Source organism: Rhinatrema bivittatum, chromosome 2 (genome assembly GCF_901001135.1).
Source record: "Rhinatrema bivittatum chromosome 2, aRhiBiv1.1, whole genome shotgun sequence".
In the NCBI taxonomy this organism is placed as follows: Eukaryota; Metazoa; Chordata; class Amphibia; order Gymnophiona; family Rhinatrematidae; genus Rhinatrema; species Rhinatrema bivittatum.
This window is the reverse complement of record NC_042616.1, coordinates 60,693,728-60,718,344: the sequence shown is the minus strand read 5'-3', so window position 1 is coordinate 60,718,344 and position 24,617 is coordinate 60,693,728. Positions and strand designations below refer to the sequence as shown.

Here is a 24,617-nt window from a genome sequence, read left to right as displayed (position 1 = left end):
TTTTTACTAATAGGTCTGAAATTTCATTTTTTAGTTCCTTCAGAACTCTGGGGTGTATACCATCCGGTCCAGGTGATTTACTACTTTTCAGTTTGTCAATCAGGTCTACCACATCTTCTAGGTTCACTGTGATTTGATTCAGTCCATCTGAATCATTGCCCATGAAAACCTTCTCCAGTGCGGGTACCTCCCCAACATCCTCTTCAGTAAACACCAAAGCAAAGAAATCATTTAATCTTTCCGCGATCGCCTTGCTAGGTTCTCCTAGCCAGCCTTGTGCCCTGTTGGGCTTCTCTGTTTATTGTTGCCTGTTCTGTCTTGTCCAGTCCTTCTGTGAGCCATGTCCTTGTCCAGTCCTGTCTTTGTCCAGTTCTTGTTCTGTCTTGTGCTGCACAGTCCAGTTCCTTTTCTGTTTCCCAGTCCTTGCCATTGTCCCTGGTTCAACCCTGTCTGTATCCAAACCCTGCCTGCCCTCAGTACCTGGTTCCAGCCTCCAACCTGTGCTCTGTATCCATCCTCCAGTCTGTTCTCTGTATCCAGCTCCCAGTCTGTACTCTGTATCCAGCTCACAGCCAGTACCTGTGTCCAGCCTGTGCCTGGCCTCATCTTCCAGCCTGTGCATGCCCCTAGTTCCCAGCCTGCGCAGAAGCTCCCAGTCCATGTCTACACCAAAATGTTCTGCCAGAGCAAATCCTACCAGCACCCAGAACCCAAGGGCTCAACTTGCAGGGAGGTGATTGGTTAAGCAGAAGACCTGCCCTAGTCCAGTCCTGCACTGCTTCTGCGGGGGTGCTCCCTGACTCCAGCTTGCTGTCCTATGACAATTGGCCACTTTTGGAAACAGGATACTGGGCTTTGGCCTGACCAAGAATGTTAAAACCTTTGTTCTTGTTTGACTCGCAGAAGTCACCAAAAAAAGATCATCTTTACTCTTAGTATCTCCCACATAAATGATCTATTACATATTTTATTGTGTATAGTTTGAAAAAGGTTTTGAGAGACTATGAAACTTGACACCTCAACAGCTTCTAGCACTGCAGGGAACCACTTTCATAATCAGTCTCGCTTATTTTTGATTATTGTATAACTGCAAGTAAAATCATTTATAAACTTATCTCTCAGGCAAACAGGACTGGTTAACCCAACGCTACATAGCATTTTGAGTGCTTTTGAGTCCACTTTCCACTCTCTGTCTCAGGGATAGAGAAAGAGAAGCCTAGAGAGAGGAGACAGAAGGAAGCCTAGAGAAAGAAAACACTACTGAACTAAGAAAGGATCCTTTCCAAATTAGTGGTGATTACCCCTGATGCAGAGAGTGCATTATTAATTCCTTTCAGGTATTTAAAAGTGTGTACCATAGCACCCCTGTGTCTCCTTTCCTCCACTGTATCTTTAGGTCCTTCAATCTCATCTCACAACTGTTTTGCTGCAGATCCCAGACCAGTTTGGTGACCTTTCTGTGGACCGCTTCCATGCTGTCTGTAATGTTTGTCCAGATGTGGGATGCCCCTACAACTGGCCGCACTCACCCCAGACATCGCAGTCCCTCCCCAATGCTGCTTGGACTGCAGAGCAGCAGGAATGCCATCATCACTTCTGCCTCGAGCCATGCCAGGGTGCTCCCTAAGGCATGCGCACGCCTCAGTCCTTCTCTTAAAGACCCTGTGCCAGGAAATGGGACTCAGTGCCTCCCTGATGATGTCATGCCCTCCTCGGGCCATTTAAACCCAGTCAGACCTTGGATCTTTCCCTCAGCAACAGGTCCCTGCTTAGTCCAGGAGTGCGTGTTCATGCCTTGTCGTCTTTCTTGCCTTGGTGTCCTGTTTGTGTTCCCTTGCCATGCTTCCTGCCTTGCCTTGCTTTCCTGTTTTTGCCTCATGCCCTGCTCCTGCCTCATCCGCCTCTCTGTTGCCTTGCCCTGCCTATTCCACCCTGTCTTGCTCATCTGTGTTCATCCTGTTGCGGGAGCGATCCCACTTCCGTGGAGAGTGGTGTGCCCTTGGACCACGACACGACCGCAGAGAAGAGCTCCGTGGAAGTGCTGAGGCAGGTGAGATATGTCCAAGTACAGGCGGACAGGCAGAAGACCAGGGACCCTAACCTCTGCCAAACCTGACACAGCAGTAGAGACGCAATGCTGGTCTCTGGGGTAGCCCTCCAGCCACTCGATAGCCCTTTCGGACCTGCTGTACAGGAACGGCAAATGCACCAGGATGGACAGAGGTCGAGGGCAGATGATGGAACTGGAACAAGACGAGACTTGAAGGCTGAAGACGATGATTAGACAATACTTGGAGATGAGGTCAGATGATACTGGATAAGGATGAGGCAAGGCTGAAGAGAAGAACATCAGGGACACTGATGAAGACACTTGCTGAGTGTAAAGATGCAGAAGAGTTAAAACTCAATATGAAGGTATCCGGCCATGACTCGTAGCAATATCCATCCTGGACTGAGCTTTGAGGACCAGGCGTGATCGACACAGGCCATCCTGAAGAAGCGACGGCTTCAGACCCAGCGCGGAAGACGAATCACAAGGTCAATAGCAAAGCTGAAGAGAGAATGGGCCACTAAGAGGTAAAATCCGGAACCAGGATATCAAGAAGAAGGCTACATTGACGAGGGAGCCAAAGAGTCTGAAGGCTTCCTTGATGTAGGAGCCAAAAGGGTCTGAACGCTTAGCAGCGAAAGAACTGAAGATGAAGACAACTTGACATGAAGATTTCTGGAATGTCGGGACATCTGGACTTGAACCCCCAGGACACTCAGTCAAGAGCATCGCGGAGGTGTCGAGTGAACTGGAGAACAAGACATCTGAGACATCTGGACCTCGGACCCCCAGGTCACCCAACCAAGAGCATCGAGGAGGCTCCGAGAGGCAGAACAACAGGATGACAGACTTCAGAAAGGACAGGACATCGGAAGGCAAGAACTTCAGGACAATCTGAAGGTGAGGACATCAGGAAGGTCGAACGACGAAGACTTCTGAAGACAAGGACTTAGGATCCGGCGAGAAACCAAACATGGAACGAAGATGCAGACGAAGGATCAGGAACCACAGAGGAAGACAAGGGAATTCCCACGAAGAACAGAGTGCCTTGAAGAAGTGGAGCTGGATGTCAGGAGCTCCTGGACCGAAGAGCTGGAACAGAGGATCCAGGAGTAGTCTGACTCTATGTCTGACTCCTTGCGAAGGCGAAGAGGAACTGAAGGCTGAGCCCTTTTGTAGGGCTGAAGAGGAACACCCAAGATGACATCACGAGGAGGAGCCAGGGACTTCACCCACTGCTGGCCCTTTAAAATCAGGAGAGGAGGGCGCGGCCTCGCACTTAAGGAGGTAGGAGGCAGGACCCTGGAGAGTGGCCATGCTGAGAAGCAGGCCCGAGGGCTCCGGGCCATGAAGAGGAGCTCCAGGACAGCCTCCCAGCCGCAGGAAGAGGAGGAACGATGGCGACACTTCCTGCTGCGAGAAGATGGTGTTGGCGGCCTCCTAGCCACATCAGGGCATGGCGGCATGGCCCGCCGTGCAGAGGAAAGACGTGGGCCTGACCGTGAAGGAGTACCGGCTGCGGCCTCCTGGCCGCAAGAGCAGAAGACACAGCAACGAGGCAGGCAAACTGTGGAGAAGCTGGCTGGAAAAGTGAGAGGCTGCTTGTGGACCTATCCCACAAACAGAATCGAAACACATCCATCCTTGTTCTGTCTGTCTTGCCTGTCTCTTGGACACTGAACTTTGCTACGGACCCTGACTATTCTCTTGCCTGCCACCTGGTACCGACCTCTACAACATACCCAGATGCCTTCTTACATGCTGCCTGCCCCAACCTTGGCTTGTACTTGGATCCTGTCTTCTCGCTACCAGCCCTGACCACTGCCCATACCTGGACTCTCTTTGACCTCTCCTTAAGGGACAATTGCCTAAGCCCTGTTGGCCCCTGGAACCCAAGGAATCAAACTGCGGGGAACAGGGCTGATATAGGGGAAGCTCCAGCTGTAGTCCCAGTAAGGGCGTGTCCACCAGCTGTCAGCATGGACCTAGTAGATTCGTCTACTAGGCTGCATCAACCATGCCACAGCCCGAGGGCTCACATCCCTGATACTGTCTCTATTCTTTCTGAGTTACAATCTCCAGAACTGAACACATTACTTCAGATGAGGCCTCATCAATGACCTGTCCAGGATCATTATCATGTCCTTTTTCCTGCTAATTATGAACCAACATAAGGAATAGCCAAAGATGGTGATATCCACTATCAAGACCACATAGATCCCTTCATAAAATGACATCAGAAATATCTTGGGAGGGAAACAATAGCCTACTGGTTAGAGCAAAAGGCTGAGAACAAGGGAAGCCAGGGTTCAAATCATGTGTCTCCCTCCTCATGCTGCTTGTGACCTTAGGTAAATCATTTCATGCTCCATTGCTGCAGGTACAAACTTATAATGTAAGCCCTCTGGGGCAGGGAAATAACTAATGTACCTGTAATGGAACTCGCCTTGAGCTCAGATTTGGAAAGATGAATAAACAAATCTAAATCCTTTTGTTGATGCAATGACAAATATGACAAATTGCAAATAATCCAGCCTTTTTCAGGACCTATATGGATGCTTGAATTCTGCACTGCATGTGTGTAACTAGAGGCTGCACTTTGTGTGGTGGGCTGGTACATCCATTGTCATGAAATAAAAATATCATGCCTGTAATTCCTACATATCACGGATGTAGTTATGTTAGTTTTAGCTTTCTATATCATATTGTAAAGAATATCAGCTGGTGATATTGCTGTTATTAAGTCAGATCTTTCTGATGTCATTTCAGTAGTGTTATTGAGTGTTTGAGTGACTGCTCCACAATGGAAACATTCCATTGTCATTACACGTTATTTTTAGAACTCTGGATACAGTTTATGCCAGAACCTTTGAGTCAGACAGAGATCACATTGTGCTTTTCTAAAACGATAGTCTTTAATTGTTTGTTACAACTAAACAGAAATATATTCTAGACTCTGGCTTTGCTTTATTTCCCCCACTCAATAGCTAGAATTAAACCATCATCCAGAGTGCAGGAAATCCAGATTCAACAAACTGATCACCTAGATTTAGGACTTCTTACCTGTAAACTGCTTCTTCATCTGTAACAGAACTTCTGGTTCTGAAAGAAATATCTTTTAATAAAATAATTCTAGAAATGGGCATAACATTTGGTATAAAGGACAGAAAGAAGATGATATCCCAGAAGTATTGGGATGGCCAAAGGGGTTGCCTCTTTATATGGATATATATTTCAGTGGAGAAGATATTTTGAAAGAATGGGTTATGATATGATACGTTGGGTCTAGATTCAGGTACAATGCAAGAAAGCAATTCTTCACAGAAAAGGTGGCAGATACATGGATCAGCATCTCCATGATGATGAGGAGGCAAAACAATGTGATGAGTGGTGTGGGAGTGAGCCCTTTATGCTGTGGTGTAATTGACACAGCCTCATAGGCAAACCTATGAAGCCTATGCCAACAGCTGGAGAATGCACCCTGTAGCAGGACAGACTGGAGTTTCATCTATACCAGCTGCCTCCCATGCAGATTGAGTCCTTGGGTTCTGGTGGCTGGCAGGACTTAGGTGGGTCCCTAGGGCAGTAGAGATAGAGAGTCCAAGGGTACACCAAGGTCAGGACAGGCAGCAAGCTGAAGGTACCAGAATAGTCCAAGGGTCGAGGCAGGAGGAAAGCAAATGTAGTCAGGTCCGAACAAGAAATCAGGTCCAGGCAACAGGCAATCATGGTCAAGTCCAAGCAAGAGGTCAGTATCAGGAGATCAGGCTAAGAAGAGACGAAAACACACAAGAGATACTGGACGAGATAACTGGGCAGAACAAGTCTGAATGAGACAGGCTGGGCAAGGCAAGACTAGATGAGACAGGCAAGGCAAGGCTGGATGAGATAAGCACTCAGGAACACATAGGAACAATCAGGAACGCGTGAACATTCAAACGCAGGAGCAGCATGTTCTGCCAAGGCAATAGACTTGTTGCTGAGGCATTGAGAAGTTATACTGATCAGTCTTAAATAGGGTGACCCGATGATGTCATCAAAGGGTGCTGCAGGGACTTTTCTTTATGTGCGTCTAGGGAAGCCAGAAGATGGCAACATTCGGGCCTAGTGTGCTGTGCTTGGTGGTGCGCTTCCATTGCTGGCGTTTGCAACTTAAAGAGAGAGCAGCGTAGTCTGGGCTAAGCGCAGTGGCTCATGGGATCTTCCCGTGAGCCACCCAATGTAACAGTACCCCCCTCCAAAGCCTCCGCCCCAGTCTTCTGGGCTTGGGCTTCTTGGAGAATCTTCTGTGGAATGCATGTGCTTGGAGGTTGGAGGTTGCAGTGCTTGGAGGTTAGAGGCTGGTTCCCAGGAGTTTTCTTTGGGTCCAAAGTTTTTCCATGAGATCAAATATTGTATTTTGTTCTTGATTCTCTGGGAATCCCAAATCTCTTCGACTTCAAACTAAGTGTCTTCTTCTGCTACCACTTCAATTAGGCTTCAATAAGGCTACGTGAAACACATCATGAATGCAGAGAGTCTTGGGTAACTTTAGTTTGTAAGCTACTGGCCCCACGTGCCATACAATAGCAATGGACCCACAAATCTTGGGGCAAACTTCAAAGCGAAAGTTTTTCATACTGAGTCAAATTAGGTCCCTAGACTGGAGTTAAGGTACCGAACAGTGTCTCTTGTCCACCAGCCTTTTTGAAATGTTCTGTCGCTTGTGCAAGGAGATTCTGCGTTTTCTGTCAGAGGTCCTGTTGTTCATGTCCCATGAAGTAGGCTGCAGGACAGTAATGTAGAGAGAGACAGGCTTTGGTATAAAGGTTTGATGGCCAAACACCACATAGAACGGTGAGGTCCTGGTTGAGCTGCTCATAATATTATTGTGGCAGGCTTTTCCAGAAGTGAGATATAAACTGGACGCCTCGGTCCGAGAGGATATGAAGAGGGAGCCTATGCAGATGGAAGATGTGCTGAACAAAGAGATTGGCCAATTTATGCATTGAAGGAAGACCAGGAAGAGATGTAAAATAGTCCATCTTTGAGAAACGATCCACCTCCACCCATATCGAGAGGGGAAGTTCAGTGCCAAAGTCAGTGACAGCAGCTGTAATATTCCCCAAGGTCGAGTTCAAGGATTCTTGTTCATAGCACATTTGAGACAAGACTCTACATATCACTTCATGTTGGTTTTCATCCAAGGCTACCAGTAATGATGGAAAATTAACTCCAACTTTCAGGTAATGCTAGAGTGTCCCGCCAGGCAGAAATTGTGGGCCCACTGAAGAACTTTCTGACATAGACATTTAGGAAAGACAGTCTTCCTAGGAGGGACTGTTACTACAGCAGTAACTATGAAGAGGAAAATAGAAAAAAAGCTAAAAGTTGCAGCTGCAAAGGTTAAAAGTGTTCAACAGGCTTGGACATTGTTTAAAAATACAATCCTAGAGGCGCAGTCCAGATGTATTCCATGCATTAAGAAAGGTGGAAGGAAGGCAAAATGATTTCCATCATGGTTAAAAGGTGAGGTGAGGTGAAAGAGGCTATTTTAGCCAAAAAAAAAATCCTTAAAAAATTGGAAGAAGGTTCCATCTGAAGAAAATAGGACAAAACATAAGCATTGTCAAGTTAAGTGTAAAACATTGATAAGACAAGCGAAGAGAGAATTTGAAATGAAGTTGGCCATAGAGGCAAAAACTCATAATAAAAACTTTTTAAAATATATCCGAAGCAAGAAATCTGTGAGGGAGTCGGTTGGACCATTAAATGACTGAGGGGTTAAAGGGGCTCTTAGGGAAGATAAGGCCATTGCAGAAAGACTAAATGAATTCTTTGCTTCCATGTTTACTAATAAGGTTGTTGGGGAGATACCAGTTCAGGTGATGGTTTTCAAGGGTGATGAGTCAGACGAACTGAACCAAATCACTGTGAACTGGGAAGATGTAGTAGGCCAGATGACAAACTAAAGAGTAGCAAATCACCCGGACCAGATGGTATGCATCCTAGGGTACTGAAGGAACTCAAAAATGAAATTTCTGATCTATTAGTTAAAATTTATAACCTATCATTAAAATCATCCATTGCACCTGAAGACTGGAGGGTGGCCAATATAACCCTAATATTTAAAAAGGGCTCCAGGGGCGATCCGAGTAACTATAGACCAGTGAGCCTGACTTCAGTGCCGGGAAAAATAGTGGAAACTATTCTAAAGATCAAAATCGTAGAGCATATAAAAAGACATGGTTTAATAGAACACAGTCAACATGGATTTACCCAAGTCAAGTCTTGCCTCACAAATCTACTTCATTTTTTTTGAAGAGGTTAATAAACATGTGGATAAAGGTGAACCGGTAGATGTAGTGTATTTGGATTTTCACAAGGCGTTTGACAAAGTCCCTCATGAGAGACTTCTAAGAAAACTAAAAAGTCATGGGATAGGAGGAGATGGTCTTTCGTGGATTACAAACTGGTTAAAAGACAGGAAACAGATAGTAGGATTAAATGGTCAATTTTCTCAGTGGAAAAGGGTAAACAATGGAGTGCCTCAGGGATCTGTACTTGGACCGGTGCTTTTCAATATATAAATAAATGATCTGGAAAGGAATATGACGAGTGAGGTTATCAAATTTGCGGATGATACAAAATTATTCAGAGTAGTTAAATCACAAGCGGATTGTGATACATTACAGGAGGACCTTGAAAGACTGGAAGATTGGGCATCCAAATGGCAGATGAAATGTAATGTGGAGAAGTACAAGCTGTTGCATATAGGGAAAAATAACCCTTGCTGTAGTTACACAATGTTAGGTTCAATACTAGGAACTACCACCCAGGAAAAAGATCTAGGCATCATAGTGGATAATACTTTAAAATCGTCAGCTCAGTGTGCTGCAGCAGTCAAAAAAGCAAACAGAATGTTAGGAATTTTTAGGAAAGGAATGGTTAATAGAACGGAAAATGTCATAATGCCTCTGTATCGCTCCATGTGAGACCGCACCTTGAATACTGTGTACAGTTCTGGTCACCGCATCTCAAAAAAGATATAGTTGCAATGGAGAAAGTACAGAGAAGGGCGACCAAAATGATAAGGGGAATGGAACAGCTTCCCTGTGAGGAAAGGCTGAAGAGGTTAGGGCTGTTCAGCTTAGAGAAGAGACGTCTGAGGGGGGATATGATAGAAGTCTTTAAGATCATGAGAGGTCTTGAACAAGTAGATGTGAATCGGTTATTTATACTTTTGGATAATAGAAGGACTAGAGCAGCGGTTCTCAACCTGTGGGTCGCGACCCCGGCGGGGGTCGAACAACCAAAACACAGGGGTCGCCTAAAGCCATTGGAAAATACATATTTCTGATGGCTTTAGCCGCTGAGAAGTCGCACTACCGTCTGCAGCAGCGCTATTCAGCTGGAACGCACGCCGTTATGGATACGCGTTCCAAACTGAATGCCTGCGCGCATGCGCAGACGTGATTGCATCATCCGTCCGGGGCCTAAGGGGCGGGGGAAGCGGGGGGAACGCTCCACAGTCCATAGCAGCGCATTACATGTGTCCGGCGCTTGCTGACTTCATCAGTGGGCGGACGCAGCAAGCGCCGGAGGACAGAAGCCTAGGAGGCGGAGAGCCAAGAGAGCCTGCGAGACAGCCTGCTGGTGTAAAAAAGGTTAATAATGTAAAAACAGTACACACACAAAAGTGTAAGGTGCTTTGTGTGTAATCATTACACAGTACACAAAGCAGCTTACACTTACACAAAGCACCATACATTTAAAAATGTGAACTACATCGGTCTTATACTATAAGAGACCACTATAAGATGTAGTTCACACTGTTCCCCAATGTATAATTATGTTTGATTTGTAGCAATGAGAATACATAATGCATATCAGGTATTTACATTCCGAATCATAACTGTAGCAAAATTACAGTTTTGAAGTAGCCACCAAAATTATTTTTTGGTTTGGGGTCACCGCAACATGAGGAACTGTATTGCGGGGTCACGGCATTAGAAAGGTTGAGAACCACTGGACTAGAGGGCATTCCATGAAGTTACAAGTAGCACATTTAAGACTAATCGGAGAAATTCTTTTTCATGCAACGTACAATTAAGCTTTGGAATTTACTGCCAGAGTGTGGTTAGTGCAGTTAGTGTAGCTGGGTTCAAAAAAGGTTTGGATAAGTTCTTGGAGAAGAAGTCCATTAACTGCTATTAATCAAGTTTACTTCGGGAATAACCACTGCTATTAATTGCATCAGTAACTTGGGATCTTCTTGGTGTTTGGGTAATTGCCAGGTTCTTGTGGCCTAGTTTGGCCTCTGTTGGAAACAGGATGCTGGGCTTGATGGACCCTTGGACTGACCCAGCATGGCAATTTCTTATGTTCTTATGATCCTTGCAAGGTCGATGATATGTTGTAGCATTTCCATGGAGCCTTCAAGATCAAAGGTACACAAGAGGGCATTGGCCCTTTGGATTTTCTCTGCAGGGCAATACCAAAGCTCAAAGTTTTTTTTCTTGAGAGTGGTGATTGATGCGGCCAATGTGGAGTAGCCATGAATGAACTGCCTGTAATAGTTCGCAAACCCAAGGAAGTGCTGCAGGGCTTTGAAGCCCCCGGATTGGGGCCATTCCAGGATGGCTTTCAGTTTCTGTGGATCCGTACATAGGTCTTGTCAGGAAATGATATAGCCTAGGAATGGGAGCTCCTCCTGTTCGAATGTATATTTTTCTAATTTTGCAAACAGGTGGTGTTCACAGAAACACTGGAGAACTTGCTTCACATTACGTCTGTATTCTTGCAGTGACCTTGAAAATGCTACAATATTGTCCAGATATACAACCACATAGGAGTAGAGAAGTTCCCAAAAAATCTCATTGACCATAAACTGAAAGACCGTGGGAGTGTTGCATAATCTGATAGTGTCCATCCCTGGTATTAAAAGTGGTCTTCCATTTGTCTCTCTCTTGGATCCTAATCAGTTGTATACCCTCCACAGGTCCAGCTTAGTAAATATCTGTGCCCCTTTGAGGCAATGTCGGTGGGATCAGGTATCTATTCTTCCTGGTAATGGCATTGAGCTGACAGTAGTTGATGCAAGGGCATAGCAAATCATCCTTTTTTCCCTTGAAAAAGAAGCCAGCCCCAGCGGGCAATGACTAAGGGTGAATAAACTGTCTAGATTTCCTTTATATATTTGGACATGGCCTCTATTTGTGGAGCAGAAAGCAGATAGACTCTACCCATGGGAGGTACTTTCCCAGGAATCAAGTCAATGGGACAGTCGTAAGAGTGATGTGGGGCAGGACCTCTGCCTGCTATTTGCTAAAGACATCTGCATACTCTGTGTACTACAGTGGCAGTCCTAGTCACTCTGGGGTGACTATACGGGCAAGGTAAATGACTGGGAAGTTTGTACCAAGGCATTACTTGTGGCAGTGGGGACTCCATCTGGCGAGCTGTAAAGTACCCCAAGCAATGTGGGGCTGATGCAGCATGTACAAAGTTAGGCCCAAAATGACCTCATTCTCCGCTTTGGGCATTATGTATAGACTGATCTGTTCCCCTTGTAGGAGGCCTGTCTGCATAGCGAGTGGGATGGTGGATCCTCGTGATACATCCTGGTAAGGAATTTCCATAGACAAAATTGTGAGCACTGAATTCATTAGAATGGTAGGAATCCCATAGTGATGTGCCAAGGATTTGTAAATGAAGCTACCTCCAACGCTGGTATCAAGGAAGGCTTGTGTGTCCACCTGAGCATTCCTGAACAAAAGGTGTACTAGTACTAGAATTCAAGGAGAAGAGCATGGTTGACCTAGGATGGCCTCTCCTACCAGACCTAGGTCTGGAGTATCCTGGTTTGGCCGGGTAATGATTCGCAAAGTACCCAGGAACAGCACTATCTAAACACAAGTTGAGGCACCAGTGCCTCTGCTTCTCTTCTGGAGACAACTTGAAGCGATCAACATTCATAGATTCTTCCGAAGAAGGAACTGACTCAGGACAAGACCTGGAAATTACTGGACGCTGGAAGCTAGGTGCAAGGTGAATGGGACGATGAGCCAAACCCCTCTTTCGTGCCCATTCTTGGAATCTGAGGTCCAGGCATATGGCTAAACTGATTAACCCCTCTCCAAGGTAGCAGACAGATCCCAGCTGGCCAGTTCATCTTTGATGCATTCTGAGAGTCCTTGCCTGAAGATAGCAGTCAAGCTATCACAGACTCATTGGAGCTCAGAAAACAGTGTGGGGAAATAAACCATGTAGTCCCCTGAAGACCAGGAGCCTTGACAGATCTGAAGAAGATCAGTCACCATGAGGCCAGGCTAATCAAAAATATTCCAGAACTCTTGCAGGAAGTTGTTCAGACTCTCAAGCAGTGGGTCATCTCTCTCCCAAAGGGGTGAAGCCCGTGTCAGGGTGGAACCGCTCAACAAGGACAGAATATAGGTAACCTTGATCCGATTAAATGGGAAGAGAGGTGCCTGTAATTCAAACTGCATCTGGCATTGATTCAAGAAGAATCTACACATGGTGGGGTCCCCATCATACCTGGGAGGAGGAGGCAGATGGAGTGTGGGAGTAGCAAGCTGTACCAGAGATGAGTGGTGTGAGAGAGTCTTTTATGCTGTGGCGTACTTGACATAGCCTTGTATATGAACCTACGAGACTTACACCTGTGGTGGGGCAGACTGGAGCTTCACCTATACCAGCCTCCTCTCTTGCAGCTTGACCCCTTGGGTTTTGGTGGCCAGCACTTCTTAGGCATGCTTCTAGGGCAGTAGAGTTAAAAAGAGAGTCTAAGTATGCCAGGGTTGAGACAGGCAGCAAGCTGGAGGTACCGGAATAGGCCAAGGGTCAGGACAGGTGGCAAGCAAATGTAGTCAGGTCCAAACAAGAGACCAGGTCCAGGTGGCAGGCAGTCATGGTCAGATCCAAGCAAGAGATCAGGCCAAGGAGGGACAAAGACACACAAGAGTCACTGGACAAGACAACTGGGCAGAGCAAGGCTAGATGAGACAGACTGGGCAAGGCAAGGCTGGATGAGACAGACAATCAGGAACGCAGTAACACTCAGAAATGCAGGAGCAACATGTACTGCCAAGGCAGGAGACCCATTGCTGAGGCATCAAGGAGTTGTACTGAGCAGCCTTAAATAGGGCGACCCAAAGATGTCATTACAGGGCACTGCGGGCCCTTTAAGTCGTCGTGTGTGTGGTCTCAGGCTGGGCCAGAAGATGGTGGCATTCAGGCCTGCTGTGCTGCGCTTGGTGGTGCTTTTCTGTTGGTGGTGTCTGCACAGCGAAAACAACAACATGGTCCGGGATAAGTGTGGGACCTTCCAGTGAGCCGCCCAACATAACAAACAGTAACAGAATGCAAGAAATCATGCGACAAACATAAGAGGATAAGAACATAAGAACATGCCATACTGGGTCAGACCAAGGGTCCATCAAGCCCAGCATCCTGTTATCAACAGTGGCCAATCCAGGCCATAAGAACCTGGCAAGTACCTATTCCATGTTACTGTTGCTAGTAATAGCAGGGGCTATTTTCTAAGTCAACTTAATTAATAGCAGGTAATGGACGTCTCCTCCAAGAACTTATCCAATCCTTTTTTAAACACAGCTATACTAACTGCACTAACCACATCCTCTGACAACAAATTCCAGAGTTTAATTGTGCATTGAATGAAAAAGAACTTTCTCCGATTAGTTTTAAATGTGCCACATGCTAACTTCATGGACTGCCCCCTAGTCTTTCTATTATCCGAAAGAGTAAATAACCGATTCACATCTACCCGTTCTAGACCTCTCATGATTTTAAACACCTCTATCATATCCCCCCTCAGCTGTCTCTTCTCCAAGCTGAAAAGTCCTAACCTCTTTAGTCTTTCCTCATAGGGGAGCTGTTCCATTCCCCTTGTCATTTTGGTCGCCCTTCTCTGAACTTTCTCCATCGCAATTATATGTTTTTTGACATGCGATGACCAGAATTGTACACAGTATTCAAGGTGTGGTCTCACCATGGAGCGATACAGAGGCATTATGACATTTTCCATTTTATTCACCATTCCCTTTCTAATAATTCCCAACATTGTTTGCTTTTTTGACTGCCGCAGCACACTGAACTGACGATTTCAATGTGTTATCCACTATAACGCCTAGATCTCTTTCTTGGGAGGTAGCACCTAATATGTAACCTAACATTGTGTAACTATAGCATGGGTTATTTTTCCCTATATGAATCACCTTGCACTTATCCACATTAAATTTCATCTGCCATTTCGATGCCCAATTTTCCAGTCTCACAAGGTCTTCCTGCAATTTATCACAATCTGCTTGTGATTTAACTACTCTGAACAATTTTGTATCATCTGCAAATTTGATTACCTCACTCGTCATATTTCTTTCCAGATCATTTATAAATATATTGAAAAGTAAGGGTCCCAATACAGATCCCTGAGGCTCTCTACTGCCCACTCCATTTCTCTGAGAACATAAGAAATTTCCATGCTGGGTCAGACCAAGGGTCCATCAAGCCCAGCATCCTGTTTCCAACAGAGGCCAAAACCAGGCCACAAGAACCTGGCAATTACCCAAACACTAAGAAGAACCCATGCTACTGATGCATTTAATAGCAGTGGCTATTCCCTAAGTATAATTGATTAATAGCCATTAATGGACTTTCTCCTCCAAGAACTTATCCAAACCTTTTTTGAACCCAGCTACACTAACTCACTAACCACCTCCTCTGGCAACAAATTCCAGAGCTTTATTGTGCGTTGAATGAAAAAGAATTTTCTCCGATTAGTCTTAAATGTGTTACTTGCTAACTTCATGGAATGCCCCCTAGTCCTTCTATTATTCGAAAGTGTAAATAACCGAGTCACATCTACTCGTTCAAGACCTCTCATGATCTTAAAGACCTCTATCATATCCCCCCTCAGCCGTCTCTTCTCCAAGCTGAACAGCCCTAACCTCTTCAGCCTTTCCTCATAGGGGAGCTGTTCCATCCCCTTTATCATTTTGGTTGCCCTTCTCTGTACCTTCTCCATTGCAACTATATCTTTTTTGAGATGCATCGACCAGAATTGTACACAGTATTCAAGGGGTGGTCTCACCATGGAGCGATACAGAGGCGTTATGACATTTTCCGTTCTATTAACCATTCCTTTCCTAATAATTCCTAACAATCTATTTGCTTTTTTACCTGCTGCAGCACGCTGAGCCGACGATTTTAAAGTATTATCCACTATGATGCCTAGATCTTTTTCCTGGGTGGTAGCTCCTAATATGGAACCTAACATCGTGTAACTACAGCAAGGGTTATTTTTCCCTATATGCAACACCTTGCACTTGTCCACATTAAATTTCATCTGCCATTTGGATGCCCAATCCTCCAGTCTTGCAAGGTCCTCCTGTAATGTATCACAGTCTGCTTGTGATTTAACTACTCTGAATAATTTTGTATCATCCGCAAATTTGATAACCTCACTCATCGTATTCCTTTCCAGATCATTTATATATATATTGAAAAGCACCGGTCCAAGTACAGATCCCTGAGGCACTCCACTGCTTACCCTTTTCCACTGAGAAAATTGTCCATTTAATCCTACTCTCTGTTTCCTCTCTTTTAGCCAGTTTGTAATCCATGAAAGGACATCGCCACCGATCCCATGACTTTTTATTTATTTTTATTTATTTATTTATTTATTTATTTATTTATTTAGAGTTTTTTGTATACCGACATTCGTTAAGAAAACATCACATCGGTTTCCATGGAACAAAAAATAGCCAACAGGGCTTTACAATAAAACTAATCAATGAACTAGTGGGGGGAGAGGGGGAGGGAGGGGAAGGGGGTAGAAGGAATGGGGAAACCAAGGTTATGTTGTACAAATAGGTAAACGCAAGAACATTGTTAAATGGAGGTATAGATTATGTACAATAATATAATAGGAGGGAAGTGAATTAGGGAGGGGGTATTTCGGTCAATGACCTGGAGGGCGAGGGGAAGAGGCGGGGGGGGGGGGGGGACGGAGCAGGAGAATGGGAGAGAAAAGAAGTGGGGCTCATGCGTAGGCTCGTGTGAACAGCCAGGTCTTGAGGTTCTGTCTGAATTTCTTGGAGCAGGTCTCAAGGCGTAGGTGGGTGGGCATAGAGTTCCATAAGGAGGGTCCAGCTAGGGATATTGCACGATATTTTTACATTTCCTAGAAGCCTCTCATGAGAAACTTTGTCAAACGCCTTCTGAAAATCCAAGTACGCTACATCTACTGGTTCACCTTTATCCACGTTTATTAACTTCTTCAAAAAAGTGAAGCAGATTTGTGAGGCAAGACTTGCCTTGGGTAAAGCCATGCTGACTTTGTTCTATTAAACCATGTCTTTCTATATGTTCTGTTATTTTGATGTTTAGAACACTTTCTACTATTTTTTCCTGGCACTGAAGTCAGGCTAACCGGTCTGTAGTTCCCTGGATCGCCCCTGGAGCCCTTTTTAAATATTGGGGTTACATTAGCTATCCTCCAGTCTTCAGGTACAATGGATGATTTTAATGATAGATTACAAATTTTTACTAATAGGTCTGAAATTTCATTTTTGAGTTCCTTCAGAACTCTGGGGTGTATACCATCCGGTCCAGGTGAGTTACTACTCTTCAGTTTGTAAATCAGTCCTACCATATCTTCTAGGTTCACCGTGATTTGGTTCAGTCCATCTGAATCATTACCCATGAAAACCTTCTCCAGTACGGGTACCTCCCCAACATCCTCTTCAGTAAACACCGAAGCACAGAAATCATGTAATCTTTCTGTGATGGCCTTATCTTTTCTAAGTGCCCCTTTAACCCCTCGATCCTTTCCTCGATGGCCTTATCTTCTCTAAGTGCCCCTTTAACCCCTCGATCCTTGTAGATCAGCACAAGAAGAGTGGTGGAAAAGCCAGAGTAAAGCCAGCGATGATGGAGAGTTTGTGAATTGCAGTAAAAAAGGAGAATCTGTTCATCTGCTAGCTTGTTCTGTGTTTCTCTTCATGATTCAGCCAGACAGGTCAGGCTGTTTGAAATGTGTGTGTGTTAAGCATATTCCTTGGCCAAATAGTTTTCTCCTGTTGTTCCCTCTAGCCCAGGTGTTTCTAAGGTCCAGTGGCCATAGGTTCACCATGCATTCAACATGGTTTCACTCACACTAAAATAATTGTGCGTAGTGTGCTTGCTTTTGCAGGTACAAAACACCTGTTTTAATGATTCAGCCCTCAGTCTTGCTAGTTTTGAGATTCATCTTTCAGATTTCTCACCTTGGAACAAAATCCATGGGATTTGAACCAAGTTGCTGCAGACACAAAGTTCTAATGGAGAAATTGTATTTATTTTAACATACTTACAGCCCACAGCTATCTAAAATTCTTGGTGTGGTACATCGCTACATCCATAGTTTCAAACAAACCAAACTAACACTTGCTTTGCTACAGTAGATTAACAGAGTAGAATAAACTTGAATGCTTATCCACGTTACACTGTGTTACAGGGCAACTGCCCCCAAGAGACCAGGCACATATTTTTCCTCCTGATTTATGCCAGCTTTGCTGGGTCCAAAGTTAACCTGTTGTTGAAAATGGCACTTAACTCTTGTAGACTTGAACCTGTAATCTACATGCGTTATTTTTCTCCTTTGAAGTAAACACTGCCCCAGGAACCCCTCCTATAAAGGTGGGTAAAAGTGCATGTATTCCACAACGTACAAACGTTTGGCCACCTGGAGGGGGAGGCAATTCAAAATGGGTAAATGCTATTAACCCACGTAAATGGCTTTGAAAATTGTTCTGCCCACTGAGGCCACAGAGAGAAATAAGGAAGCAGTTTTACAATTGAACAGCTAATTACTATTTTAGGCTATAAACTGTTTACCCAAGTGAAACAGGCTTTTGAAAATTTCCCAGCTTTACTGTGTGTAAAAGGAGACTTCCCAAGGTCGGGAGGACAGTGGTCAGAAGAATTAAAATACACCTGGAGATTTTCTAATCTCCACACTTACTTTTCATTACGGACCTGATTCACACAAACAGTAGGTGCAAAGGCAGGAGCTATCTTGGAACCAGTGGCCTTTGCAGGTCTAACTTTCCTGGGGAGATCTCATGTGAAAATGAGCTTGTAGGCTCAGGAGTACAAAGAGCAAAGTACCCATGGGCCTGCAAGCTCTGCACCCCATTAATATTAACAATTGGACTCTAGATACAATCAGAGCACAATGTACTGCATTATACAGGGATATGAGAATTTCTACATTAAACCAAACTCTTCATACATCCAAAATGAATTGCCTATATTTACAGAAATGTCTGTCATTTGGCAAAATTTGTAAATGAAGGTTAATATTTCTGTTATAGACTGACCTGTCTCTTAGTGACAGCAAGAGATAATGTAAGGTAAAATCCATATGTATCTGCAGTAGGTGAGAGGTACTGCTGTTTACATAAGCAGTGCATTTTTAAATCTGTTTCTAGTATGGAGTTTTTTTCAGTAGATTTTTTTTCCATGGATCTAAAATGAAAAGCTGGAGATATACTTCCGTCTATGGATCAGTTCAGCTCTAGACCTTTGTGAGCCTTTCACAGTTGTGCTTGCAGTGTCAATATCATGCTTTATGGCCTGCCTTCCTTTTCAGGGAGAAGATGACCAGGACAGGTTTGAACACCTACAGCAGACCCTGTCGCTAGATAATCCAAACGCACTCTCATTTTACAATGCTAAAATGAAAGTAGGTCACAGGGTAAGTACAATCAGTTGCTACAATATCTTTCATCTCTGTTCTCAGCATGTTTGTCAGTAAACCTCTGTTCAGTAAAACGTTTTGGAAGATTATAATCTTAGGTGCACCTACATAGGTGGTTTTCTAGACCTTCCTTATCCCAAGAAGTTATTTTCCCTTAGTTTTTCTGCAGTGATTCAAGTTCCTTTGTAAAAATAAGACCTCCACATTACATACTGAGGAACCATATGTTGTTATCCTCTCTCCTCGTTCACACCGAGGAACCATGTTAATGTTAATGTTACTGTTATTTCTCGTCTATCCTATTTAATTATTTACCCTCCTCCCAGTTTCTAATTCCCTGTTAAAATGTAATTTCCATACTTTACCAGTTTTGATGTAAACCGGCATGATGTCCACAACTAATGCCGGTATATAAAAATGTTTAAAAAAATAAATAAAATAAATGTTTGCCTTATGTCTTCAAGGACATATTTGCTTAGTATACTGTTGGTTGCAATACCACAGAAGTGGCCCATGGCATCATTTGGTCCTTAAAGAAGATTGTTTGCTGATGTCACAATAAGGAATGAAACAACTAGACATTTATAAGCAATTTTATCTATACATCAAAGTATTTTAAATTATTTAACAAAGTGACATAGTACAAAAAAAGACAGTGGGCAGATTCATCTGTGCAAGTCAAAGATCTAATTTTTATAATGTGGATTATATCTAGTTAGGTTTTAGTTAACATAAAAAAAGAAACTAAAGATAATTCAGAAGTATTTAATTAACAAATGGTAATACTAACTGTTTTTCCTAAAATTGAAAACAGATGTTATTAGCATAAAAAAAGAATCTAGAACTAAAACGTCTTACCATACAAAATTGCCTCTGTCTCAACCCAGCAAGTTAGGTAGTGACCACTTTATAATACTTTACGTTACCATCAGTCTCCCCTCTTCCATTTTCTCAGTGAGCAGTATGTTTTGTGTGTGTAGTGGTAAATGTATAGTGGTATTACAATTACTAATCAGTGTCAGCTAAATGTCTAGGAATCTTCCTGATTACTGAGCAAGTGGCCTTTAAGTTATTCATATCTACTCCATGACTACAGTGATTCTGCAACATTATTTTTGCCCTTAGTTGCTACACAGCAAGCACAGCATAGGAACACAGAGCTGTATTCTTTCTTCATATGTACTTGTCAGATGGTCTGATATAATCCATCTAATGTCATATTTACCCCATGGTTAATAAAATATTCCTCATTCTAAGATGAACTCCTTTATGGTGATAAGAAAGGTCTTGAGCTTTTCAATGTCCAACTCACTTTGCATTTCTCATGTTGAAAAGATGGCCAAGGTAACATTTGTGGGTCTCATTTAGTATCATTGACCAATACATACCATTTGATGTGGATACAAATAATATTAAAAAGTGCCTACACTGATATAACATGTGTAAGACAGACCATATTCTGATACCTAGTTCCACCAGCTGCTCACATGCCTAATGATTTCTAGTTAGGAACTTATGTGGCCCAGGATTTAGTTTACGCTGAAGTTATTCTATCTCTGGAGTCTTAATGAGGCAAGGCAAAGCTTGAATCTAATCTCCCAAAGGCTGGGGGTGGACCTCTCTGGTTCTCTACAGCTTGCATTAAAGCTAACTAAAATATGCAAATTAACTAGGTTCTTATACCAAATGTATGCAAACTGAGGTAACTGGCAGGCAAGTAACTTTTATTTCCCCACTGTTATTTCTCTTGCTATGGAGTCCCCCAACAGAATTAGTTTCCTAAGCATTCAGGTAGGTCAGTCCCAATGAGTGGATTATGCACCTCTACCAGCAGATGGAGATGGAGCAAAAGCTGACATCACGGCTATATAGTCCCACCCCGACATCAGCCCAACGGTATTCTCCATCTCCAGCAGATGGTGGAAATGCATTTCCCTTTGGAGGATTGCCCGTGAGTAAAAATAAATAAATAAATAAAGGAAAAAAAGAAGTTGGAAAGGAGATGTTTGTATAGCACCGCTTGCCTCCTGAGCTGATACTGTGTGGTCCCTCTCACAGTAGAGTGCCTTCAGTCCGGTAGCCTTGTCTGCATAGACCTAAATTCCAATTAGCGGTTGCAGTCTGAGAGAGGCTCGGCGGTGAAGGGGTTAGCCTTCTCCCTCTGCAGCCGGGACCCGTTCCTGCTTTCAGCCAGGGAGGACTGAGCTCAGGTAAAAGTTTTCAAGTAGGTGAAGGCTCTGTTTCCTCAGCATTCAACTATCCCGCTCATGTCTCTGGGGAGTTCTGTGAGGTGAGGAGAGAGTGCAGACATAGCAGGTTGAGCAGCCGTTTGGCTAGGTCCTGCTTCCAGCCTTTTCCCATTTTGGTGCGCAGTAGGCCACAGGGTACTTTTGCGCACTTTTGTGCTGCAGACCAGAGGTGCACCCATTCTCTTTTGTGTGTGCATTTCGGCATTCTTTTATCTGGATGCACATCTTGTGCACCCAGTTTAGGCATCAGTCTTAAGTGTCCAGTTTGGGCATCCAGAAGGACCAGCAGCCTAAGCACATGAATTTGGACAAACATTTTTTGAGCGTCCATATTAGGCATGCTTGAATGCATGGAAAAGCTAGGTACAAGCCTTCATTGAGCTGTGCACTTACAGCATGGCGCCCACCTAAGCACTATCTATCTGTGCTGCCTGCCACATCAGAGCCATTCAGCCTGAGCTTTCTTTAAGCTGGTGTCAGCTGATTGATTCGAGCCAAGACATTGGAAGAGAGCCTTTGAGTTTCACGCAGAGTAGTTTCCTTGCTACAGGCACTAGGTTGGTGAATCTGCCCAAGAGCAATTTCCAGCCATCTCAGACCCTAGGGTATCTCAGGGTTTGATTCAATATGAGGCAGGGCAGAGTGTTTCTGCCGGAGTCTCGGATCCACTCATTGATGCTGCGAGTTCGATCCCCGCGGAAATCTGTTCATCCATGTGGTCTTATCTACAGGTCCTGGTGTTGATGGCTGTCACATTGGAAATGGTTCCCTGGGTGAGGGCACATTAGCGCCCTCTTCAGCATGCCCTGCTCTCTGGATGGCGTCCGCAGTCGCAGAACTATGCGATGAGGCTGCTCCTTCCATTAAAGATGAAATCCCAGTTGGACTGATGGTTATATGCAGACCATCTCAGGAAGGGAATTTCCCAGATGACCCCAGATTGGTTGGTACTCACAATAGATGCGAGCCTTCGGGGCTGGGGGTGGGGGGGGGGGTTCACTGTCAGGAGTTAGTGGTGCAAGAATGCTGGAATGCAGTGGAATGGCAGTGGAACATCAACAGACTGGAGACACGAGCACTTCGGTTGGCATGCCTGCAGTTTGCAGAGTGGCTAGAGGCTCGGTTGTACAGGATAATGTCTAACAATGCGACAATGGTGGCTTACATCAATCATCGGGGTGGAACCAAGAGTCAACAGGTGTCAGAGGAGATAGTTGGCTCACAGAATGGGCAGAGCAACATCTCCTAAGCATATCCACCTCCCACATTGCCGGAAAGGACAAAATTAGAGCCAATTTCCTCAGCAGAAGAAGCTTGGACCTAGGAGAATGGGAGCTGGTGGACAAAGGCTTTCAGCTCCTGGTGGACTGCTGTGGCCTATCGGATCTAGACCTGTTGGTGAACTTCAGCAATACAAAAGAACTATGCTTCTTTGGTCACAGGCAGGACCCATAAGCGATGGGCATAGATATTCTTGTTCAGGAGTGACCACATGGCGTCCTCCTGTATGTGTTCCCGTCTTGGCCTTTAATAGGCAGACTGGTATAGAAGATTGCAAGTCAAGTCACATCCTTTTTATGGCTCTGGATTAGGCTCGAAGGCTGTGGTTCACCGTTCTCCAGCGACTTCTGGTGGACAGTCCCCTCCGGCTACCTTCAGGGGCCCATTCTACACAAGGATCCGGGTCGGTTCTTTTTTACGGTTTGGCCATTGAAAGGGCTCAGCTCTTGAAGCATGGTTAATCGCCAACTGTGATTTCCACTCTTCTTTGGGTCCAGAAATGTTCTACTTCTCTAACTTATGTTAGAGTTTTGAGGGTTTTTGAAGCCTGGAGTTCTGAGCAAGGTACTCAACCGCTCAAGGTAGATATTCCTTTGATTTTGGAATTTTTACAGGGCAACTTGCTTAAGGGTTTGGATCTTAATACCTTGAAGGTTCAAGTTGCGGCACTGACTTGATTCAGGGGAAGAGTCAATGGAGGGCAATTGTCTTCCCATCCGGTCGTGTCCTGTTTCTTGCTGGGAGTTAAACATTTTCACTCCCCAGTGTGGCTTCTGGTGCCTTTGTGGGATCTTAACTTGATCTTTGAGTTCTTGGCAGGCCTTACTTTTTGACCACTGCATACTCTGTCCTTGCGGCTGCTTTGAAAAAAAGTTTATCTGGTAGCAATCTGTTCAGCTCGTTGGGTCTCTGAGCTGCAGGTTCTTTCCTGCTCTGAGTCTTTTCTCTGTGTGACTCTGGGTGCGTGCATCACAGGATTGCGCAGTCAGTGCCAGGTCCCCCCACTTTTTCCCCTTACCATGTCATCTGTTGCGGTCCCGACCGCCTCCCCCATGTTCGGGGACAGGTCCGCTTACCTTCATCTCGGTCCGCGAAGGGCCGCGCCGGGGTCCCGGTCCAGTGGGCCGCCGGGCCTCGGTCTCACCACGTGGAGAACGCCGTCCAGGCCGCCAGAAGCTCCGCACCTCTCTTTTGCCTCGCGCGTGCAGCACCCGGAAGTTCGGGACGGCCCCTTCTGCTGACATCACACCCCGGACCGCATTTAACCGGCATCCAGTCTCCTACTAAACGCCTTGCAACGAGGTTCTCTGATTACTAGTTGCCTTCCGTTCCTGTACCTGTTTCAGTGACTTTCTCGTTTGACTTCCTGGTTCTCGACCCCGGTTTGCTTCAGTACGCTGCCCGCCTGTCTGCCGCCTACCTCGACCTCGGTTTACTTCAGTACTCTGCCTGCCTGTCTGCCGCCTGCCTCGACCCCGGTCTGCTTTAGTACACTGCCTGCCTGTCTGCCGCCTGCCTCGACCCCGGTCTGCTTCAGTACTCTGCCTGCCTGTCTGCCACCTGCCTCGACCCCGACCTGCTTCAGTACTCTGCCTGCTTGTCTGCTGCCTGCCTCGATCCTGGTTTGCTTCAGCACTTCGCCTGCCTGCCTGCTGCCGGCCCAGACCCCGGCTTGCTACAGAACTCTACCCATTCGACGCTCTGCTCCTGAACTTTGTCCACGGATCGTTGGCCCTGCCTTGGATCGCTACTGGACTCTGTTGCTCTTTCTCCACCTTAACCCGATCCGGGGCCTGCTCACTTCTGGCTATCTGTCTGACTCCCTCAGATCAGCCTCTGGACTTTCCCTGTACAGCCTAAGTCCCAAGGGCCTGGGTCCCTAAGGGCTCCTCCTGGGGGGATTCAGGGTCCCGGGTGAAGCCCTGCCAGGCATTCAACTCCGCCTCCCGGTCTGCCATAACAGTCACTCCTGGCAGCCTGGCCCAAGGGTCCACTATCTGACTACCACAGTCTTTGAACTATAACAGCTTGCAAGGCCATGGACCCGGCGGAAGCTCCCAACCTACAGGCCATTCCTGGAATGGCACAGCGCCTCCAACAGCAGCAGCACTGCATCAATGCCCTCGCTGCCACCGTGGAGCAATTGGTTTCTCGCTTGGAGGCATCACCACCGGACACGCCTCCAGCACCACCCCCCGCTCCGGTACTCAACTCCACTTCAGTTACCCAGTTACCTGCACCGACCCGCTACGCAGGGGATACCAAGGCGTGCCGGGGT

At 45.4% G+C, this 24,617-nt stretch overlaps 1 protein-coding gene across 5 annotated transcripts in view; it reads left to right on the top strand.

Annotated features, from left to right (window-relative positions):
• KIF9 (kinesin family member 9) overlaps positions 1 to 24,617 on the top strand; it is a 252,053-nt gene that overhangs the window by 209,983 nt on the left and 17,453 nt on the right. For all 5 annotated transcript variants that reach the window (XM_029588252.1, XM_029588254.1, XM_029588251.1 and 2 more), the window contains exon 20: positions 18,702 to 18,806. In XM_029588252.1, the coding sequence (XP_029444112.1) occupies positions 18,702 to 18,806 (105 nt within the window). The remainder of the gene's footprint in view (positions 1 to 18,701; positions 18,807 to 24,617) is intronic.